The sequence below is a fragment of the Coloeus monedula genome (assembly GCF_965178545.1).
Source record: "Coloeus monedula genome assembly, chromosome: 1".
Taxonomy (NCBI): Eukaryota; Metazoa; Chordata; class Aves; order Passeriformes; family Corvidae; genus Coloeus; species Coloeus monedula.
In genome coordinates, this window is record NC_138781.1 from 68,910,541 (window position 1) to 68,932,811 (window position 22,271).

The 22,271-nt window shown below is 38.7% G+C and overlaps 1 protein-coding gene across 4 annotated transcripts in view; it reads right to left on the reverse strand.

Annotated features, from left to right (window-relative positions):
* The window catches only part of NUP153 (nucleoporin 153), a 43,850-nt gene that overhangs the window by 1,919 nt on the left and 19,660 nt on the right, over window positions 1-22,271 (reverse strand). Inside the window, exons 4-20 of one of the 4 annotated variants that reach the window (XM_082288283.1) lie at window positions 21,451-21,590; window positions 21,240-21,341; window positions 19,382-19,498; window positions 19,210-19,254; window positions 19,060-19,113; window positions 15,783-15,929; window positions 15,007-15,059; window positions 12,384-12,522; window positions 10,913-11,047; window positions 10,456-10,548; window positions 10,140-10,230; window positions 9,732-9,851; window positions 7,471-8,085; window positions 5,352-5,546; window positions 4,004-4,846; window positions 3,087-3,446; window positions 1,159-1,431 (exon numbers count right to left, since the gene is read on the reverse strand). In XM_082288283.1, coding sequence (XP_082144409.1) covers window positions 1,159-1,431; window positions 3,087-3,446; window positions 4,004-4,846; window positions 5,352-5,546; window positions 7,471-8,085; window positions 9,732-9,851; window positions 10,140-10,230; window positions 10,456-10,548; window positions 10,913-11,047; window positions 12,384-12,522; window positions 15,007-15,059; window positions 15,783-15,929; window positions 19,060-19,113; window positions 19,210-19,254; window positions 19,382-19,498; window positions 21,240-21,341; window positions 21,451-21,590 — 3,522 coding nt within the window. Of the gene's footprint in view, window positions 1-1,158; window positions 1,432-3,086; window positions 3,447-4,003; window positions 4,847-5,351; window positions 5,547-7,470; window positions 8,086-9,731; window positions 9,852-10,139; window positions 10,231-10,455; window positions 10,549-10,912; window positions 11,048-12,383; window positions 12,523-15,006; window positions 15,060-15,782; window positions 15,930-19,059; window positions 19,114-19,209; window positions 19,255-19,381; window positions 19,499-21,239; window positions 21,369-21,450; window positions 21,591-22,271 lie in introns of all 4 variants that reach the window. The other 3 variants (XM_082288282.1, XM_082288281.1, XM_082288280.1) reach the window with 3 other exon arrangements.

Sequence of the window (22,271 nt, forward strand, 5' to 3'; positions counted from 1 at the left end):
AAAGTTGGGGGGGTGCACCAGAAGTGTCAGATTACTACAAGAACAGTTTATTGAATGAATCCATTCACACAGATTGAGGAATTTTTAAAGTAATACTGCTGGCATACTGATAATTTGTTGTTTGCTAACTTCTGTGGCACCATTAAATTTATACCTGTGCATACTGAAGTTTATTAATCAAGTCTTAAACTGTAAATTTATATCCAGGTAAACTTTCCTGTGTTCATGCAGTTTATCTGGGGACTTCCTTTCCTTCAATATACTAACAGCACCTCATCTTAAAAAAACCCAATCATTCCAACCATCAGAGCAACTGATAAGTAACACAGACAATTCAGGGAGAACTTTACCTTTAAGCTGCTACCTGATTAGTGGAAGATCGACTGAGTGATGTGTTGCGCACTAATCTGCTTGTACTAATCTACTGATTAGTACAAAAACGTCAGTTACTTTTAATGGAGGCTATTTTGTACAACTTCTGAGAGGAAAAAAGGAGGCTTTCCCCCTTCAGTATTTGATATGATATCAAATAGACATTCTGGCACTGTTTTTGTTTTTTAATTATTACTAGTACGGAAAAGGTCTTTCTTAAATTATAAGGTTCATTCTCTGTCCCTTTTCTATGGCATTTTATACTGCATTGGTAAAAAAATCTTCAAATACAGTCTTAATCCATAAATGCTTAAAAAGCCCCCCAAACAATTCTGACTAGTTTATACAATGAAGCCTGTTAAAAGATAACTAAGAATTTCTCAAATCAAAAAATAACAATTTTGCAGTGGATCTGCTATTTTGTTTTGCGCAATCTTACCAGTGATTACTCCATGGTTTTCAATAATTCCTTTTAATCATTAGGTTTCTAAAGAAAATAAAGCTCAAAATTTAGTGGTAGAGTTGCAACCTCTATGTCTGCTAAGTCTTGTGGAGAAGGCTTACTGTGAAGCTGGATACCCCTGACACGTTGTGTCTCCACAGTCAGGACTAGGACATAAATGACAACCCTATACCTTTATTTTTATGGAGGGCAATTCCTATATTTAAATACATGTGCAATGCCAAAGTCATCTTTCTCCATGTAATTTATGGTGCACTTCATGAAAAAGAAAATAAACTACATAACCTTTGAGACCAAAAGGGAAGAGGATGGTCAGCACTCACCAGCACTGGGGGTACCAGAGCCAAAAGCTGGCTGTTGGGTTGCCTGCTGTCCGAACACAGAGGGCTGAGTGCTGCTCGTCACCGAGCCAAAGGCAGAAGGAGCAGGGTGAGAGCCAGCAGAAAACAACGTTGTCGACAGCGATCCAAAACTTGGAGCACTTGGCTGGCTGGAGCCTGGGCTTGGGCCAAATGCTGGTGGCTGACCGGCGCCAAAGGCTGGGCCAGCAGCCGGCGCTGGAGGCCCAGAGCCAAACAGAAACGAAGACGATGACCCTTGGGGGACAGAGAGGGATGTCAGTAGGGGCCCTTTCCCTCCCGCCCTCAAGAATGAATCCAGAAACAAAAGGTTCTCAAGCCTCAGGTCTGGTAGCTGAATACTCATCTTAATTTCAAACTACTTGTGTGAGTATATAAAGCAGATACTATCTCAGCCACAACAGGAATTGCACCTTTTCTTTTAAGTAACATGAGAAACACCATGTTTTTGAGAGACAGAAAAATCTCAAACGCATTGGTTGCCTCTTCATGTTGTACAGATAGATTCCTACAAACAGTATGTTTTAATCTGTATTTACTAAAAGCTGTTTCTACCACACACATGGAATATTCATTCAAATTAGATTTTTGAGACATGCAAAATACAGCTCCTGATTTATTACAACTAGGAGAACATGTATCTTTTCTTGTCAGCAACTGCACCCCTCCCCTGTTCAAGTGTTTACCATTATCAACTTCAGGAGACCAAATCAACCTTGCAGTAATCTCAAAAACTTGGTTTAGCAGAGTAATTCTATACCTATCATCAACAGGCAACCAGCCCAATTGTTTAGCTGCATGGCTAGCAGAAATAATGAAACACAACCGAACAGTGACTCTGAACATACATTGCAGATCTGCTATGCAAAAGGGACATTTTAAACAGCATTATTGATGCTCACGCAACAAGAAATACCCTCTAATTGCACCATCGCTTGGAATGGCTGACTTTCTTTCCAAGGTGAGATACATGGTAAAACTTAGGTTTCTGAATTTGTGAAGGTGTTTGAAATATGGTGTCACCTACTAACAAAATTACACCAGAAGTTACTGATTTGTAAGCGGGTTAAATTGATCGGTTTGGTTGTTGTAATTTAGGACTGTTTTCTCTGTTTCTGGTACACAAAAAAGTGTGCAAATTAAACTTTTGTGACTGACAAAGTTAAGCCATCAGGATCAAACTAGATTGAGTCTTTCCCTTACAGGTACAATCTTATTTCCAACATACTGCATGGCTCATAGGAATACAGATAATTTGGTGGATTTAGTCTTGTGTCATGCATTTGTTCATGCAATTCATGCAGTGGAGTAACAAACATAAAACGTGAAGAAACTCTGTATTTCTTATTGCTGTTTTCTCTAAATTCCTAGAAAATTAACATGCAGTGGCCATGATCCTTTAGTAGAAACCAGCCCTTAAGCAGCACTGACTGCATGTCAAGGTACTCTATTTATATATACTTGTGAGGGAAGGACTTGGCAAATCTTGACATTATTTCCAACAGTTCAGAGTTTTAGGTATAGGAGCGAAAAAGCAGGAAAGTTGTAATTCATTGACTTCTAACTCTAAACACTGGACTGACAGGGATTGAAGAAAGAAATTATCATTCTCACGGTGAAAAGCTCCCATGCAAATTTGAATCCAGTAAAGGTTTGTCCTTTGCATAAAACAACTCTGGTGCCAGTTCATTCCTAAACTCTATTTCCCACACTGAAGAAAAATGAGCCCAAATTAACATTGCTGAATATAAATACTCAGTATTTTTCTCTACTTCCATGCATTTAGCCTGCACATTTTCCAAAGTAAAATATTCATGAAACAGTACATCTCCTTAATCCACTACATAATGGCAAAAATGAGAAAACGAGAAGAGCATCTATTTAAAATGTACCTGTTGAACTTGAAGTAGTTGTTGCTCCGAAAGTAAATCCTGAATTTGCTGCATTGGTACTGCTCTCTCCTGAACCAAAGAGAAATGGAGTAAGAGTCGAGCCAGTGCTGGAAGATGTGGTTGCTGGTTTGTTTTCTTGAGAGAACCCAAATGACTGAGATGTTGCAGATTCTGCAGGATTGCCAAAAACAGAGCTGGTCACAGTGTTGCTGGGTTGTCCAAACACAAAGGGAGTGGGAACTGGCTGAGGGTTTGAGGAGGAGAGGGTGCTGCCAAACATGCTGCTGCTGTTGGCTGAAGTAGTGGGTGCAGCTGTGCTGGAGGAACTGGAGTTCAAGAAGCTGAAGGATGCTCCTTGATCTGAAAGGAAGGAAACAGTTACTACTAAGTCACACAAATGGAATTTAACAACCAAAAACTTTCCACGCAGCAACCATCCTCCTTTAATCCTCCACTGCAAACTTTCAACAAATTAAAGGAATACAAAACTGTGCAGTATCTATGAAGTGATTTTTGTACGTTTGTAGCAGTAGAAAAACTGCAGCAGATCTGCAAGTAGGTGGAAATAGGATGTTCCCTCTCTCCTTCCCTTTCACTATAACAAACACTAGTATGAGGCCTCTACACTGCACCATATTATAGATTTTATCACTGCTACTACTGAGACAGTACAATTCCTTGCTTATACAAGCAGTGATACAGGTTCCTTAAGGTGTGGCAATTCTTTTTGTCTAAATGTAGCATTAAAACTCACTGGAATCTACAAAGAAATTGCCACATATTGTCTACACAACAACTAGAACTAAAGACAGGCTGCCGGTAGTATATAAATCCCATAGATTTTGTCCAGTACAGCCTCAGAGGTATTATTTGATAGAGATGAGCAGAGAAGTGAAGGCAAAAGATGTTCTGTTTACCGCAAGTACTGGTTTGTGCCCCAAATGCAAAAGGTGCCTTTGCCTGCTCACTTTCCTTTTCCGATGGTTTACCAAAACTAAAATTGAATACAGGTTTTGCTGTGCTCTCCTCTTTGGTATGCTCAGCTGTCCCAGATGAAAAGATAGGCTGTGCCTTTAACTCTTCATTGTCAGCTTTCTTTCCAAATGCTAACGGACCAGCAGAAGTGACAGAGTCCTGTTTCTCTTCTGCCCTTCCCAAAACAAACTGTGAAGCAGGTGCAGACTCCACACTGCTGAAAGAGAAGCTTCCCTTCGTTGAAACAGTTTCATCCTTCTTCTCATCTGACTTCTTAAATGGCAAAGCAGGTGATGCTACGTCCTTTTCTGCCATAGTTCCGAAAGTGAAGCCACTGACTCCAGTTTTATTCTCATTAGTAGCTATGGAAGAAGTAGAAGTTGCAGCGAAACCAAAACCTCCCAAAACTGGTTCCTCTTTCTTTTCCTGCTGCCCCAGACTCGTTGTTCCGAACTGAAATGTTGAAGGAGCCTGACTGCTTGTAGATGGAAGTCCAAAGGTAAAAATGTTACTTTTACTTTCTTTCTTACTGTCTTCTGATTTAGAGTCTGAGGAAGAAACTCCAAACTTGAAGTTCCCTGAACCAGTAGGAAACTTAAATCCTCCAGTCACAGTGTTGGACGATGCAGATTCGGATGCAATGCCGAATTTAAAGCTACTTTGTTCTCCAAATTTAAAACTTCCTGTGCTACCTAATGTTTGAGAAGATTCAGAGGACGATGATGGGAGACCGAATGTAAATGATGGCATTGCAGCATTTGTAGACACAGCAGCAGTACCAAAACCTGCAGAAATAAGCAGTAATGTCAAGTTTGCAATATATAACATAATACATGTGGGATTTAGCTAAATGGCTGGCATTCTAGTCCTGTGCTCTTCCCAGAGTCAAAACTGTTCAAAAAAACTCCCCCCCCCCCCGCCCCCCACAAGTAAGGAAACTCCACACTTCCTCTCTACACGTATCTTAGTAACGGTGCTCTTCTGTGCGGCACCTGGCTTGGAAAAGCACACTGCTGAGCTCCTCGAAAGACCAGGGTTTTAGTCTAAACTCCAAATGAACAACACATAAGGCTTGAAACAACCAACTATGTCACTGACACAAGCTTTCCTCTAAAAAGTTAATCTTTTTCTGGAGAATGGGTATGGAAACATATGCACGTGGTCTCATTTAAGCAATATTCCTAAACAACAAACGGACAATTTTGCCATACTCAAAGGAAAAAACATTGTATTTTAAAAAAGGAAAAAAATTGCAGAATGCACATCCTTGTTCTTCTCAGTAACTATTACCTTTGAGCTCTGCTTTGGTGCCTGGCTTCACATTTTCACAGGCTACGCATTTTGTGGCTTCTGCTTTGTTTTGGACCAAGCAGACCTCACATTCCCAACTTCCTTCAGGCTTCTTGAATTTGTCTAAATCCAGAAAACCTCCAGAAGAAGCAGAAAATGCAGAAACACTGCTACTGGTCACAGGCACTGAACTCCCTGAGAAAGAAGCAAGATAGTTAATCATCCTGCTTAAATCATACAGTGAACACCAACTTTTTAAGAAATGCTCACTAAATTGCAAAGCACACAAGTGTACCAGTAAAAAACCATCAAGGTACAAGTTGATTTCAGTCAAATACAATATGACAATGTAAACAACAGAAACACCTGGATTCTTCTTTATAATCTATACATAACTTCAAGCACAAATTGAACCAGTGACATTTAAACAGCAATGGCAGTTCGTAAAATACAGCAACACAGCTGATTTCACATGTAAATTACAAGTACTGTATTGAATTAAAACTACTGAAAGAATTTTTGGTGACACCAGTTACCAGAAGTCAAAGTTAGCATCATTCAAGTTAATGATCACTGTCAAGTGATGCAAGGCTGACAGTTTACTAGAATGATTCATCAGCAAGCCTCAAGGACAGGACACATTCAAAACTATGTAGTAATGACAAAAGGAAAAAAAAGAGAGGGACTCAAAGCTTCCAAACCCACATCTCTGTGTTCACCACACAAGCTACACTGCCTTCAACAGCAGCAGAAACCTGCTGCTGAGACCCGAAATAGAACACTTGCCTTCTGACTTTTCTCCCCTGTAAAGGAAGAGATGTCACTTGATGCTGCACCCCAAGAGCAAAATTCAGCTCTGCAAGTGTCAGGAGAGAATATCCCAAAGGCACAAAAGCATCACATAATTGTAATGCTCACCTACAGTGAACCATTGAGGGTGGCATTCAAGAGAGAGACACAAGATAATTTCTCAAATTCAAAGCAGTAACATTTCCTAAACAGGAATGGGTCTTCTTTTCCACAGCACATCCAGAGAATTTATATCCTCCCATTTTACTTGCTTCACTCATCCCCTCGACAAACATCATGTAACTTTGCAATTCTCTGCACCGTGGTGGTCACGGCAACCCCTCACCTCCAAAATTCTTCCTTGCAATGGCCAAAGTCTTGGACAAAAGTGCCAGCTGACCACTCTGAGGCTGGAAGTCCCCGAGAATAAGCTTCCTCTAAAATGCATTAATCTTATCTGAAGAAATTCCACTCTTACTGTACACAATGATGATAATAGCAGATTCTAGTCCATCTTATATCTATTTTCTTCCCCCCAAGATGTCAGGTGTTTTTGACATTAAATTGTATTTTTGACACTAAATTTTGTTAATAGTCAATAAAAGTTAACACTAAACTAATTATTTGTGCTTTAAAAAAATAAACTCTCTCAAAATCAGTTACAATGATATATAATGGGAAACAACCCATTATCAGAAATGAACCGAAGAAGACGCCCACCTCCCCAACATCTGTAAGAACTCTGACCTTCCCAAACAAGGTTATCCATGTTCTGAAAAGCTACCATAGGCATAGCTGAACATGTTTCTGTTTTAGCACAAGACAACTAGCTAAAGACTACACTGACTTGGAATCCGGCTTCATACCTCTGTGCAATTCCACACAAATGCTGACTGGAGACATTGTAAGCCATGTTGTGCAAATACTGCTTCTACTCATGCTTTGAAAGAGGAAAACAAAACCCTAGCAAATCCAGTAGTTTTTAGCTCCTTGCATGGAGTTCACATTTTGCCCCACTAAAAATGAGTCAATTGGTTTTAAGTTAATTAAGGCATCTATTTTAGTTATCTTTCCTCACTAGCTGTAAAGCAGGGTGTATTTGCTTCAGTTCCGCTCTGCAGTAACACATTTCACAATCAGTTCAACTCGTGTGACAGGCTGGAATCTGGGCTGAGGCCTCCAAAGTGCCTGCAACCAATCCTGCAGAGAGCCACTAATCCATCCTGTCTGGCATACAGCCATGCTGCTCAAAGTATCTTTTATATGCAACATATTTTATTCCCTAAAAAATGCACATAAGTATGAAACAACGGAGGAGAAAAGAACAAACCTGGTTTCTCAGACTCACAAGCTACACATTTGCTGTATTCTGCCGTGTTTTGTTCAAGGCACACTGAACAGTTCCAAGAGCCTTTCGGCTGTTTAAATTTGTCTCCAAACCCCAGAGTGACTGTTGTGGCAGTGCCGCTGGAGGTGGATGTCACTGTCACTGCGTTGTCCGTGACCACTGGCATTGTCAGAGCAGGCATCACTCCTGTTCCAGGCTTTGGTGTCTCACATGCTACACATTTTGTAGCTTCAGGTTTGTTCTGGACCAGACAGGTATCACAATCCCACGTGTTGGGTGCCGGTTTAAATTTGTCTTCAAAGCCCAGTGTCGCTGCTGTAGGGACTGTTGTCTTGGAGGAGACACACTGACTCACACTTATCGTCTGCTTTGTACTCTCAACAGTGGAAACTTTAGCAGCTTCACATGTTACACATTTGCCATCGGTGGTTTTGTTCTGCAGGCATGGGTCGTGTGTGTCAGACTGCCAAAACGAGGATGCTTGTTTAGAGGTGTCTTTACCTGCAGAAAAACTACTTATTGCAGGCCTCGTATAGACCACTGTGCTTGTAACAGGCTGTGCAGATGAACAGGAGGGCAATTTCCCAGACATAAAGCCTAGTTTAAGAAAAAGAAAAAGGAGAGGTCTTACTGACAGGGCTGTACCCTGGCTGCATGGAAGTTACTTAGAGCAGACAGCACAAATTTAAACCAAGTGTCAATGGTGGCAACTACAGATTCCAACATACTACAAGAGGAAGTCCATGGAAATCTTATCTAAAGGGATGAAATTTCATATGCTGAGCTGGGACACAACAGAACACTTATTTAAAGCCTGATTTAACTCTTCACTTTCAAGGAAGTTTTAAATACAAATCTCATTTGTACCTGCCACTACACTGGTAGATACAAGTGTAAACAAACAGTACTGAAAGCAGATGATCTGTCACAGACTGGAAGTAATCCAATTTCATTTAAAGACACCATGCTCAATCGAATCAAATTTCTAAAGCTATTTCTGCCATAGTAGATGACTCACATTTACTTTAGTAGCTGTATAGCACTTGGTACTTGGAGCAGCCATCCACACAGTATTCCCCCACAAATACTGAGTAATAATTAAGCAATAAAAATTAAAACAACCAAACAATTTTTACCTATAATCTTTGTTCAAAATGCATTGGGCACCTTAAAGGCGCAAACTTTTCAGAAAACAAGAACCACCAATATGGAAACACTAACAAAAATGCTACAGCAACACGTATTAGATAGCAGCATAATTTAAGATAAATAGTTAAAATAAAATAAAATAAATAAAATAAAAAATAAAGATTTCTTTTTTTTATTGTTATGTTGTTGTTGCTTTGGGTTTGTTTTTTTTTTTTTATATTAGAAGTGGAATCTTCAAACAGAGTGGATTTAGAACCTGATTCTGTTAAACTGATAAAGAAAACTAATGCCACTTCACTCGCAGGTCTTTCCTTGAACAAAACACACAGTGTATTTTCTCTCACTTAGCTCTTTCCAATATAAATAGGCACTGCCCTCTTAATAGATCTGTCATTTCATAATAAAAAGTCCTGCTGCAACTCAAGGCTTATGGGAAAGGTCAAGTTCAATAGTCCTTTTTCCTGAAACAAAAAACGTCATCTACACATACACTCGTTACTGAACAGTTGAAAACAACTGCAATGACTTAAAAACCAATTTTTTTTTAAAAGTGAGACAGCCCACTGCTACCTAAAACTTACTGAATCCATAGTAACTGTTATCATTTAAGGCCAAAAGATACGCAGCTTCCGACACACCTTTAGGAATGAAGTTGTCTTTACCATTCTTAATTTCTGGAGATGGTGAAGGTGGGAGAGGAACATTTGTAAAACATTTTACAAACGTTTCCTTTCCAATTACATACATTTTATTTATTTAAAACAAAACACTGATTCTTTGACTAATCCTTTTTATACTTAAGTTTGAATTACAACCTAACATGTAAAGGATAAGCAATGCATCTGGTTTGAAGATGCAGTTTTCCCTTCAGCAATGAAAGCCCCTTATAACAGAAGATGGCGTCAAGCCTAACAGATGTAGCTTTAATGTAATGTTCTCCTATGTCTGTATTTATTGTTGACACTGCCTTAACTGTGACAAGTTATCTGTTTGGGTTTTTTTGTTGCTGTTGTGGTGGGTTTTTTAAAAATCGATGCAGCTATATGAAAGTGTAGTCTCTGCAAAATATTTTTTAAAAGAGTACATTATCTCACCAGGGCTTTTTAGAATGTCTAACACACTTCCTTGCTTTAAGAACTTAGCAGGTTTGCAGAACCCATCATATTCTTCTTCCTCTTCCTTCTTATTGCTGGTGCTGTTTACAGTGGCACTACCTTTAAAAATAAAACAAAAGCCACCTTTTACAAAGAAATGCACTTAGAATATATTCATGTTTGCTAGAAACAAGATTTTCCATGTTTCATTCTTCTTATATAAGAATCTTCAAAATTCACCCTTATTTACAACAGTTTATAGTTACAATTTGATTAGAAGCAGACCTGTCACTGAAAACAGACTTTTCCTGGAATTTTTAACAAGCTTAGAAATGACAGATTAACTATTTAACATACAAAAAAAAGAGAATTAGCACTTTATGTTTGAAATGCTAAAATTTCTGTTACCTGGACTAAGAATGGATGTCACTGGTGTATCAGTGGATCCAGAAAGCTCTGATGACTTTACGACAGGAACACTAAATGTAAACTTAATCTGCTATGAAAAGAGAGATTTTGTTTAGATTCCAAGAAATTTTAATCAAGTTTCATATTCAAATAATAATCTGAAATCCAGTCTTCAAAATTTTGGTGGCTTCTGGGTGAAAAATTGCAAGTCAGAAATCTATGTATTTGTTTTCCCCCTTACCAGGGCAAATTCTGCTTTATTTTCCACAGTATTCTACTAAAGCCTTGAGAAAACGTTAGGATTTATTTTACTTACAGACAATGGAGGTAGCACTTCCACCTCAGTAGATTTCACAATTGGAGATGAAAATACAAACGTAGGACTCCCAACATTACTTGCTGGTTGTACCTATATTTTCAAAAGAATTAAGGTTTGTATCTAAAAGAAAAGCATCCAGGTGAAACAATAGCAGCTACCTGAATTCACTAACAGACATTCTGCAGTGCAGTTGGGAAATCTGATGTTTGATATTTCTGATCCACAGCTAAGAGTTGTAAGACAAAGCTTGCAAGTCAGCATGTAAGATGGACAGAAGCCGTATCAAAATATGTGTCCCCCCCACCTCCCAATCTGAACACAACCCTGTTTTATTCAACAGGTTATAAACTCAGGTTGGTTAGTTTCATGAGCACCACAGAAAAAAATCAACATTCAGCAAGGAGGATGTATACTCATCCTGAAAAAGTATTCACAATACACAGCAAAGATTCACCTTGTTCACCGCTGCTTTTGAAACAGTGCTGGGTGATGAGGAGACAGCACTAGTGGCAGGGAAACTGAAGTTGAATGTTGGCAGCGATGCGCTACTGATGGGCAGCGGTACTTCAGGTAGTTCTTGCTCCATCTCCTAGGTGCAAATTTTAATTGTTAATTTAATTTTTTCTTTAAAGAAGTTGCAAATTCTAATTTTTCACTTTCTTTAGAAAAGCTGTAGATTTTAATTTTTCTCTTTCTTTAAGAAGTTGTAAATGTTAGTTTTTATCTTTCACAAGACCTACTACCTTCCTACCCTGTCCCACCCTTAGTTTCTTAACAAAATTAAATGCAACAGAGAGATCTATAGACAAAGCAAGTTTTCAAAAGGAATCCAAACCTCCCACGTAAGTCTGCCACATCATTTTTATTTACGGCAGGCCTGTTTCCATGCGATACTATATCCATCACCAGTCCAGTAAGAATACTGAAAGTAAGCTCAAAATTGTTACCTGAGCAGAAGAGAAAGGAGCTCAGATAAGATTTATTTTTGGGTTTTACCTCTTACTTAAAAGATCTAGAAAGACATTACCATTCCAGGATTCCATGATTCCCTATCTCTTTAATTAAGAGCACAACTTCATGGCATGTAAGAAAGTGTCCCTCTTGCAAAATTAGGTAAGACAGCTGACAAAGTTTCTCAAGACACTTGAACTTGGAAAAAAAAATATTTTAAGAAGGATGTGGGTTCCTTTGAGTCCTAAAACCCCCAAACCAAACCAAAGCACAGAAAGTGCTTTTTCAAAAATGAAAGCCTAATGAGTGACACAGATTTTCATACTCTGGTAAATCTAGTCAATATCATGTATCAGGATGCAAATTTAAAATTCAGAAATCAGTGTACCTTAAAAATTTCTGCTCTTACCCGTGTCTTCTAAACTCTTTGATTACCAAGATTAGATTTGGGTTAGGATTTAAATGGGAATAGCCAATCTATTCACAATTTGGACAGCAGTACCAATATCTATTCAGGAGTGACTAAGCAGATATGCACATTGCTATTACAGACATTTAATGTACCCTACAGCTTCCATATTTCAGAGATCTGAAGAGCCTATCACACCTTGATACTGAGACCATTTCTATTACAGAAACATTCTCCAGCATTTACTATTTCTTTATTTTGCATCAGCCAGAAGACTGAGTTAACTTCTTTAGATTTAAGATCCAGTAGTAGGCAGCTTACATAACACTCAGTCAGGAAGACAATCCTTGGGATAGTAACGACTACCATTATATTAAATGGAGTTTTCCCATTAAAAACCCCTCTCACAATGAGTTTGAGTAAGTGCCAGTAATTCTGAATGATCATTAGCAAACATGCAAAACACCCACAAAACTGAAATGGCATTATTGTAAATTACTATGAGGCAATGAAGCTATTTATTTCAGCAATCACAGTAAGATCAATTAACCTGAAAGACCCTTACCAGTTGTTGTTTTTGTCCAGGTCTTGATGCACAGTATCGCTCTCTTTCCCTTCTCATCTTGCCACAGGCACTATCCATTCTTCCTCCTGAAGACAGACCGTTGGATGCAGGAATATCGGGTTTGGGGTAGCTCAAATTGCTGGCACAGAATAAAAATACAAAAGTTGAGGCAAGGGGTTTAAAAAAAGCAAAAAAAAGGAGAGAAAAAAATCCAACTTATCAACTAATTGTTTGAAGCTATTATAGCCACTATTAATCCTAGAACTGTCACCTGCTAATTGGAATCAGAAAAAAACATCCCACAAGTTCCTAAATACTGCTAAATAGCTTGTGTTCTAAACAGCCAAAGCTGAATAAGAGCAGCAGTGAGAATAACATACATAAAAACCAGTCACAACATCCATAAAGGAATGATGACTAAGCCAGAAGACCTGAAATAGAAGAACTGATTTAGATTGTTATTTTCTAATGTTTGCTTTTAATAGTCCAGACAGTGGAAATTTTGACTTGCTAGTTCTCTGACTCTGTGATGAGCATGTATCTCTGAAGGGATATAAAAGAACATCTAAAAATATAGGGGCAGGGAGCGGGGATGTGTGTGTGCATGTGCGCACAGGAAATGCTGCCAACAGCTCTTACGGAACTGAGAGGCTTAAACTTGTGTGTCAAGAAAATATGACAGAAGCTTCATAAACAGCTCTGGCTTTCCTGAGGCCATCAGCAGAAGCAGCAGAGGTGTTTGGGTGTGCCAACATTCCAGAAGTCTTTTCAGACATGAATACAGATCCCTTTTGTAAGGCATACAAAGGAATTTCTCTGTTCATCACAAAAGCCCAGATCCAAACCAGAAAGACTCCCCAATCCAAGTGGGAAGGGGAAAGAAAAAGAAAAAACAAAAGAAAAACCTCAAAACAAGTAAACACACACCCCCTCCCACACACACAGACAACCCCCACCCCCCCCCCCCCAACAACAAACCAAACCCAACCCATGCCACATCCCAAAATATAAGTGAACTAAGGAATAATAACAATAAAAACCAGTATGGCATTACGATGAAGTATCCCTGAAAAAAATTACTGTATCAAGCTAATCTTGCAGCCAAGCAGTCAGTCATTACAGAAGCACACTGGAAGACACCAGGTCAAGTTTCTAGAGGACTGAGGAAGAGACTTGGTCTAAACCTCTCAGATAGTTGCAAACATCTGCTTAGCACTGTAACCACTGAGAGGAAGCCAGATCCTTAAAGCCATATGCTCAAACTGTTCCCTAATCCAAAGTGACAATCAATTTGAATTCTGAAATAAAATCTCATGTCAAAACAAATCTTTATTCAGACAATTATATTATGTCTATGATAGCCCATATTCCTCTTTTCTGTTAACACCTGTCAGCTTCTAAGGGCAAAGACAGTTCTGTCTTTAAGCAAGTCAGCCCAATCTACAATTCTGACACTGGTTTAAAAACTAAACAGCTTTTGTTAGGCTGAACAGAGATGTACCAAAGTACTGCAGGTTAGCTGCATGAAGAGACCTGGCCCTTAACAGTTTTGTATTCCTACTCCATAATATGACAATACACAGACACTGGCTTTATAAAAGAGTTAAAATACAAGGACCATCTACTCTAATGTCCAAAGTAGAAGCACAGCAATAAAACTTGTGAAACAAATGAAAAGCAGTATCAGTTTCCTGGATCTCCCTTTACATGGGAGAAAGAATTTGTACCAAAGGAAACTTAGAGCAGTTTGAAAACCCACAATTAAAACCTAACATCTCTTTGCACCTCTGCCAAAACCAAAGAGGGTTCCTGTAAAGTCAAACTATTATATGGTAAAATAAAGGGTTGGCTTTGGGGTTTTTTGCAAGCCAAAGAATGCCCAAGGCAATGTAAGAATTGTTTGGAAGATGAACACAGAGCCAACACATTAGCAGATTCCCTACTACTGTTCTTTGAAAGGTTCGAATCCTCAAAAAAAAAAAAAGATATTTTCTGAGCATACAGTGTCTTAATTCGAGCATTACCCAAAAGATTAATCCCCCAGAAGGGAGAGCCATCAATATTATCTGAAGTCATTCTATGCCAAGCAAGCAGCATAATGCAACACAATCTTCTCAAGAAGAAATACAATTATTAACTCTCCTGGAATTTTTTTGTTTCAGAGACAAGTTGGCAATTGTCTTCAGATGACTATGAAGGGTTTCTGTTTTTCATGCAAACTCACAGAGCAGACAAGTGCCTTTGTCATGTAAGGAGCATCAGAAAACAATCTTCCTCCAGCTTTTTGCTTAAATAAAAAAAAAAACCAACTACAAATTGAATATACTTCTGAACTGTAAGACATTTCACATTATAAAGAATTTTTCAGAAAGGAATTCCTGTACAACAAAGCCTTCAGACCCCAAGCAATTATTTAATTACCTGAAACTAACAGCTACTCCCCTAATGAAGGTTAAGATGGACAAATAGTTAAACTCTCCCTTAATACAATTTTTTCACTTTTTCTATTCCCTTTTACTGAGAACTGTTACTCCCTTCCAAAAGAAGGCAAGCATGCAGACTGTACTGAGAAAGAAGAGGGCTTTCTTCTTTCAAGTGTTTTAAATTAATAGACTTGTCATACCTTTCAGATGATTTTACAGGCTGTTCTGCAGGAAAACTCTCCTCTATCATGTCCTGCAAAATGAATTTTATTTATTTCAAGATTTATCTGAACATATTTATAAACAAAAGACAAAGACAACCAAACACACACTTTGTGCTGTTTTCGTATTTTTTTATTTATACCACTAAATATACCTGATCTGCTTAAGCTTGTTCCCTAACTACTCTGACTATCCACTTAATCTCCAGCCCATTTATTTAATACCTAGTCATTTTTACATTCAGGGTAATACTGGAACCATGGGTGATTTTTTTCTGAAAGAGATACCAGTGTTGTTTCAAGGGAAGTTTATCAGGGACTCCATCTACACTGAAGTGATCAGAATAGGTAATTAAAAAAGTGATCTGAATTGGTAATTGTTAGAAATCTCACTTGGAGCCAGCAGTTGTCTTGAAACATATACACAACACCAGCATGTTCCATCAGCTTTCTGTACAGCAGCATATGCAAAGGAAATTTGTGTTTCTGTATTTTAATATTCATTCACTGGGAAAACCCTGGCCCAAAAGCACACCACCACGTTCTGAAAATAAGCACCAGCCACTTAGTGTGCCAAAGATACAACTATATCCATAAAACCTCTAAGTATCTCTTTCACAATGGTTCCCACTCTCTAAATGCTTACCCCAAGTATACTACTGGTGCTCCTGCAAGAAACAATACCTTCGTAGATTGGTTAGACACATTCCAAGCTTGCAAAAAGCAGGCAAATTAGGACATGAAAGTTTACTTACTTGATGGTCTGTATCTGCCCTTTGGTGAATTTTTCTGGAACTAGTAGCTGATTTCAGAGATGGTTTAAAATATGTGATTCGACTCCCTGTCAGGGAGATTGGCTTTGGTGTCACAAGTTTCTGGACAGGTGGATGTTGAGAATCCATCTTTGAAAGGGAAGCAGCAATCAATTTATCCTCGCACCCACCCAAATTACCACAGCATTTACCAATGATAAAAGTTACAGAACTATAAACCTCCCACCAGTCTCAGCACCAGTGAAAACGATGTGGAAGTGTTGAAAACATTTAGCTTGCAGAAGGAAATCACCAGAAAAATCAGTTATAAGCTACAGGAACAGTCAAAGCCTGACTGAATCCTGTGTCACAATTTGGCAGTTACCTCACAGACAAAATAAACTATATTGCTATAAGCAAAATAACTCATGTTACAATAATATGCTCCCATCCTTTTCTCTCCTCTGCCCTCATTGTGATTTTTTTTTTTTTTACTGGCTTAATCCATTAATTTAATATTGAAAATGTTAAGCAGTGTTAAACCAGGTTCTGGGTTTCTTGTTTTTCTACATTTTCTTCCTTTGAAGTTACACTTAAATAAATTGTAAAATAATTTTAAATTAGTCTCATTAATATATGTTCCAATGTTTTAGATTTGCATTTGATGCTCTTAAAAGTACTGGTCTGACTTTTCTTGTCAAAGCTTTTTTACAGACAAGGGCTAGTTTTTAAGCAGAAAGCAGTGTACATTCTACAAAACTAGCTTAACTGAATAGAGAAGGAAGACCCCAAAAGGCCCCATGATACATGAGATCATCTGTTGTGGTGGCCAGTGAACCTATGTTACAAGACAGAGTTTTTAGTAAGTCCCTAGTACCACAAGAACCACTTTATGTTAGCGGTGACCAAAAAGGCTTCTCCCAGGAAGCATTGCTCTGTTCTGTTAATCTATCCCAGTTTGAATTCCCCAGTTGGCTGTCAGCCTCTACCCCTCATCACTCCCCCAGAGCTTCCCCATTGGTCCCCGTTCCCTAGTCCTGCCTTTTCCCCACCCCCGGATAAAATCCCGGTTTGCCATTGTTCTCCCGCCTTTCCCTTTGTAACCTTCAACAGTGTAGAAGTAATAAATGCTCCTGTTGGAATACACGCAAAGACCCTTCCCATCTCTTTGTCACCGATTTTATACTGAAGCCAGCCGTGCGTTTGTGCATGCACACATGTGAGCCACAGAGCCGGGTGGAGACAGCAATAATCTGTAGCCTTGATGATAAGAAGAATGAGACTTAGGATGTATCTATTATTTAAATTGGTATCAACAGACGGTTGTGCCCCAACACAGGTGCAGAACTGCATGACCTTCACATGGGCCCCCTTCTTCTAGAGCTTGTCCTGGTCCTTCTGGATGGCATCCCTCAGATGTGTTAACTGCGCCACTCATTCTGGTGTCGCCTGCAAACTTGCTGACGGTGCACTCAGTCCCACTGTCTCAATGATGAAGATCTGGCATTTGGATTTGTTAAAATTCATCCCACTGATGACTATCTAATGCTTCAATCTATCTAGATCCCTCTGCAAGAACTCTTGTCCCTCAAGAGAGTCAACAGCACCTCCCTGTTTCATACCATCAGCAAACCTGCTAATGGGGCGTTCAATTCGTGCCCCCAGATCACTGACAGATACACTGAACAGTGCTGGCCCTGGAACTGATCCTGAGGAACACTGCTGGTGACCGGTCACCAGCCAGATGTAGCCTCATTGACCACAACCCTTTGCATCCTGCTGTTCTGCCAGTTCTTCAGTGTGTACCCACTCATCCCAGAGATGGACAACTTGTCCAGAAGGATACTGTGAGGGACAGTATCAAAAGCCTCACAAAAATCCAGAAAACTACATCTGCCACCTTATTTTCACGTGCCAGGCAGATGACATTATTGTAAAAGGATATCAAACTAGTGAAACAGGTATGTACAACAAGGAAAAAAAAAACCCAGTAACATGTTCAGTACACTAACTGTACACTAATACAATCCTCAAAATAAGAAAAATACCACAAAAAAAAAGACCTGTAAAAGTTTTGCCTGAGTATTCAAGTGTCCTATCAATCATTTGTCTGCTTTAACAGGAAAACACACAACCCTCTTCTGGCCACATACAATTCCCTCCTCCCATTTCATCAAGGGCTACCCTTTCTCCCGGCCAAATTTTATGAATTCTAGCATTATGAGTAGACAATTTCTCTATTTTTACCCAGTGACAGCTGTGTGCAACACTCACTTTCTGACTGATGTCAGGGTCTATGCTGCAAATCTGGTAGATCTTTTTTAATGCCTTATCACAGGTGTGGTTCTGCATTTTAACTGAGAATCCGTATCAGCTTTGTTTTCAATTACTGGGATAATGCTTAAGAGGTGGTAAAGAACTTATATGCTCTACTTTTCAACATTCTTGTAATTTATCATATGGCCAAAGGCAGTACAGGAAATCTGAGATGCTTATAAACTCCTAAGTGACTGCAGAATTAATTATGCTCCAAGTGATTAGCATAGAAACTTCTTGAGACATTCTGTCCACTTCCTCATTACAACAGCAGTTTGCATGGAAAAAAAACCACTTCTGTTCCTTTGGTTGCCTGAGCTAAATGTGACCTCTTGTGGTTTCACAACTTAATAAATGTAATATTCCAACATTGTTTAAACAAAACCAAGGAAATAATAATTTACCACAGCAACAATTCAGTGCTACCTCCAAACAGGAATTTAGGAGCATAAATTTACAGAAGTAACAAAATTTAACCATTTTCCAATTTTCTCCTTGCTTTGAGTAGTAATAAAAAATATAAGTATTTACTTTTTGGTTAAAATAAACATGGAAATCTGCACAAGATCTGAACAATCACTCAATCAATATTTTTCTATTTCTGGTTATTTCTGCAAGAAAAAGCTTTCTGAAACAAGAATGTTATCATGCAACTTAAGCCCAGGTTGCAGGACAAGATAAAACGACTCTGTGTGGTCTAGAGAAGTTGTTCTTGACATATCAACACACCACCACAAAAAGATAATATAATTCTCCACCTGAGTAATCTTCACAGTCCTTCATCTAGTGTGGATAGAAAAGACATTTTTAGCGATTTCCACGCAGCCAAGGCAGCTATAACTCACATAAGGCTAATATTGACTTGAATTCATGTGCATGCTGTCATTGCGGTTTGTGACATTTCTTTTAAGAGCTGTAAAGCAGAGAGTTACCTATCACAGCTTAACGTGTTACTGGTTCTTACCTGGTTTTGTCTGGATTGGAAGCTAGTCACATTCAGCACACTCCTGTCCACAGGCTAACAGGGGGAAAAGGCCAAAATATTAGAGGATGGTTTTTCTCCTATGAGAGGGTTCCATCCAACAAAAACAAAGGGGGTTTGTGATCAACTTACAGAAGACAGTGGACTAGAAACAGAAGATGGAATCCTTTTAGCATCCTGTTGAAAAAACAGGTGCAATAAATTAAACTGGATATGACATTAAGTAACATCTTCATCCTATACTGGCACATTTACTATGTTTTTCAAACACATGGAATAAAACGTTAAAAGGAGTGCCATTTACCGCCAAAGGGCTTGACATCTTCTCCAATGTCTGCAAGATGCGCCGCGCTGTGGAACTTGTCACGCCATAGGATTGCACATTTGCTTGTTTAGCTTTCATCTGTCTTTTTATCGGTGGCTGAAAAATTAGCATTGCCAATGTTATGATGCTGGATTATGAGTTTCACACGTGTATATTTTATGCCCTAGGGCTACACTGATGATACAGCCAATACTCTCGTAATGACAGAGAAAAACGCACTCACTGAACATTCAAGCCATGAAGAAGAAAGATATACTCCACTGACTTCACAGAAGTTTAAGTGGGACCCTGCATATCTTGAACATGGGATAAAGTAACAAAAGAAATCCTTAAATGTAGAAGGTCAAAAAATGGATGGTGTTAGGTTTGTAGGGTCTCTGAAGCAGCGATTAGGAAAACAGAACTGAAGCAAAGACTTGTGTAAAGTACTTTCAGTAGCAAAACAGATCTTGGAGTTTCATGATGGTGTAAGCGTGGCATCTTAAAACCAGAGTATACAATCATCATCAGGAATTTCTAGTTCTACTTCTATTATTTCCTCCCTTCCCCCAAGATTACAGCTGACTGTAGGTCTTCTTACTCTGTTTAGAAAGATACAGATCTGATTTGAACTGTACCAGATCTAAACATAATACACTGAAAATGTTGTACCACGACTTAACATAATTAAAAAAAACTTCAGCATGACCTTTTTTTATAAAAAACTATGTTAAACCTCCCATGTAACCACACCGTGCTTCCCACATGGCTAAGTGAAGACAGGAAGCAGATCACACAACACATCGAACATGCAAGTGAGACTTGCTGTACGCATTAACAAACAAGCTTGTCTCTCCTTTAAAAGCCTAGTATTTGCTTTCTCTTTTCAACATAATCCACAATTTTTGTAAAAAAATAAAAATAGCTGACCAAAGAGGACTTCTAGCTTACAGAAGTTTTAAATATTCTGAAGTTTGACTCAAACACCAAGTCAGGAAAACCCACAAGTTTCAAGGTTTCCCTGAATCAGGAAATTGTAAATTCCCTTGTTCCAGAGCAGAAACAGACTGCCAAAATAGGTCCAGCAAACTTATTTTCAGTTCCTTAAAGTTTCTTTTGACTTTTTTTAATAAAGGGCATTTTAATTTAAATAAATTAGAACCAAATCAGATTTTACTGACTTGCTTTTAGATTCAACTCCAGCTACTGAGAGTAATCAGGATTTTTAATTTGCTGGTTCATTTAAACCACAAAGAACACTTGGGAACAAGCACCTCTTCTCAAGAGCTATGTGAATGACAGTAAAATAGAGGGCACCTTATTGTTTATCTTGATATAGCATATAGGACCACCTGCCTCCCACTCAGTAACAGAAGTGCAAAGGATAAGCAAAGTTGTCTTTTGTATACTACTGTATTAAAAAATGCACAATATATTCATAGTTTGAGTGGAGGCACGCTTGTGTAAGATCTACAAGCAAGTACCAGGCAAGTAACTTTTGCTGCTATTAACACAGTTTTCAAAGTTATGCCATCATTGGAATTATTTACATGTTATTTTACCATAATACAGTCAGAGGCAGACCACGGCAGAAAATAGAAATTTTTTGGAAGACATAACAAAGGAAACCCCTACTACAAGAAACTAAGATGCTACTGTCATTCTCGTGCTTTATGATAAGCATTTCTACATGAAGTGTTACACAAGAACTTAAACAAAAATTGTAGGCTGAGTGGGCAAGATAGGAACTGTTGCCACATTTTTCAAGTTAAGATCCCTGCCCACAGCTTTTTTGGCCAAGCTCCCCCTTCTGTACTTCCATTACGTTCTCCCCAACGCTGCACTACTATTCTCATACCTGGTAAGCAGAAATCTGCACTTTTGTCTGCCTTGCTGCTGCAGCTGCACCACCATAAGAGGTCTTTCCAGGGTAAAACGGAGAATCCCCAAGCTGTCTTGTCTTAAAGACAGAAGTGTTTCCAAGTGACTACAGAAACGTATTATGGTAAGTGGTTAGTAAAATGGCTACACATTCAACTTGACTAAAATTAATACTGTGCAGTACTTACAGGAGAGGGAGATCCAAAAGCAGATAAATTGAATGCAGGTTTTTTAGAGCTAGATGCAGGATGCTGTGAGACGGAATGAGATCTTTCAGCCTCTGGGGACCAGAGCAGTGGTGCTGAAGTATTTTTTGAAACTGTGATATCTGCCAAAAGGACAAATGCTGTATGTAAATGCCTTGTGCACATAGAGAAATATAGTGTTAAACATCACACAAACTCCAGAGTTCTCTACCAAAACGTCTTACAGAATGGAAAAGTCCCTTAACACTCATTTCTCTGACAGTCTAACCTTCAGAGCTCTTCAAACAGATTAATTTCACATATGGTATGAAACCCAAGTACCAACTCTGAACCTAAAATCTGTTCACAGAACTGCGAATACATGACCTTTCAGTCATCTTTCAAAAGTATTCACAAGCTAATAGCACATTTCCAATACAACACAATTTTTTTTTTCTTCTTTCATGATAAAATAAAGGAACTGCATAAACACTGGTGCATCTCTAATGATACAAAGCTTTTCCTATGATGGTAGAGGGTTGGAAACCAGCATAGGACAAAACTGACCAGGTCATAAACTTGAAAAATTACCCAAAAGCTGAATTTACAGAGTTAACCACCTATTTTCCGTATGTTTTATGGAGACACACCAGGAAGTTCTAGCAAACTCAGGTTATATTGATACACCCTGGCAACACCTACGCTGAACTGTCAGCCTGTGGTCTCCAGAGAACTGGCTGAGCATGCCTCCATCACCATTCATATGGGGGACTAGAAAAATCTGCAAACTTGCTGTTTGCTCTTTCTCACTGAGACAAAAAACA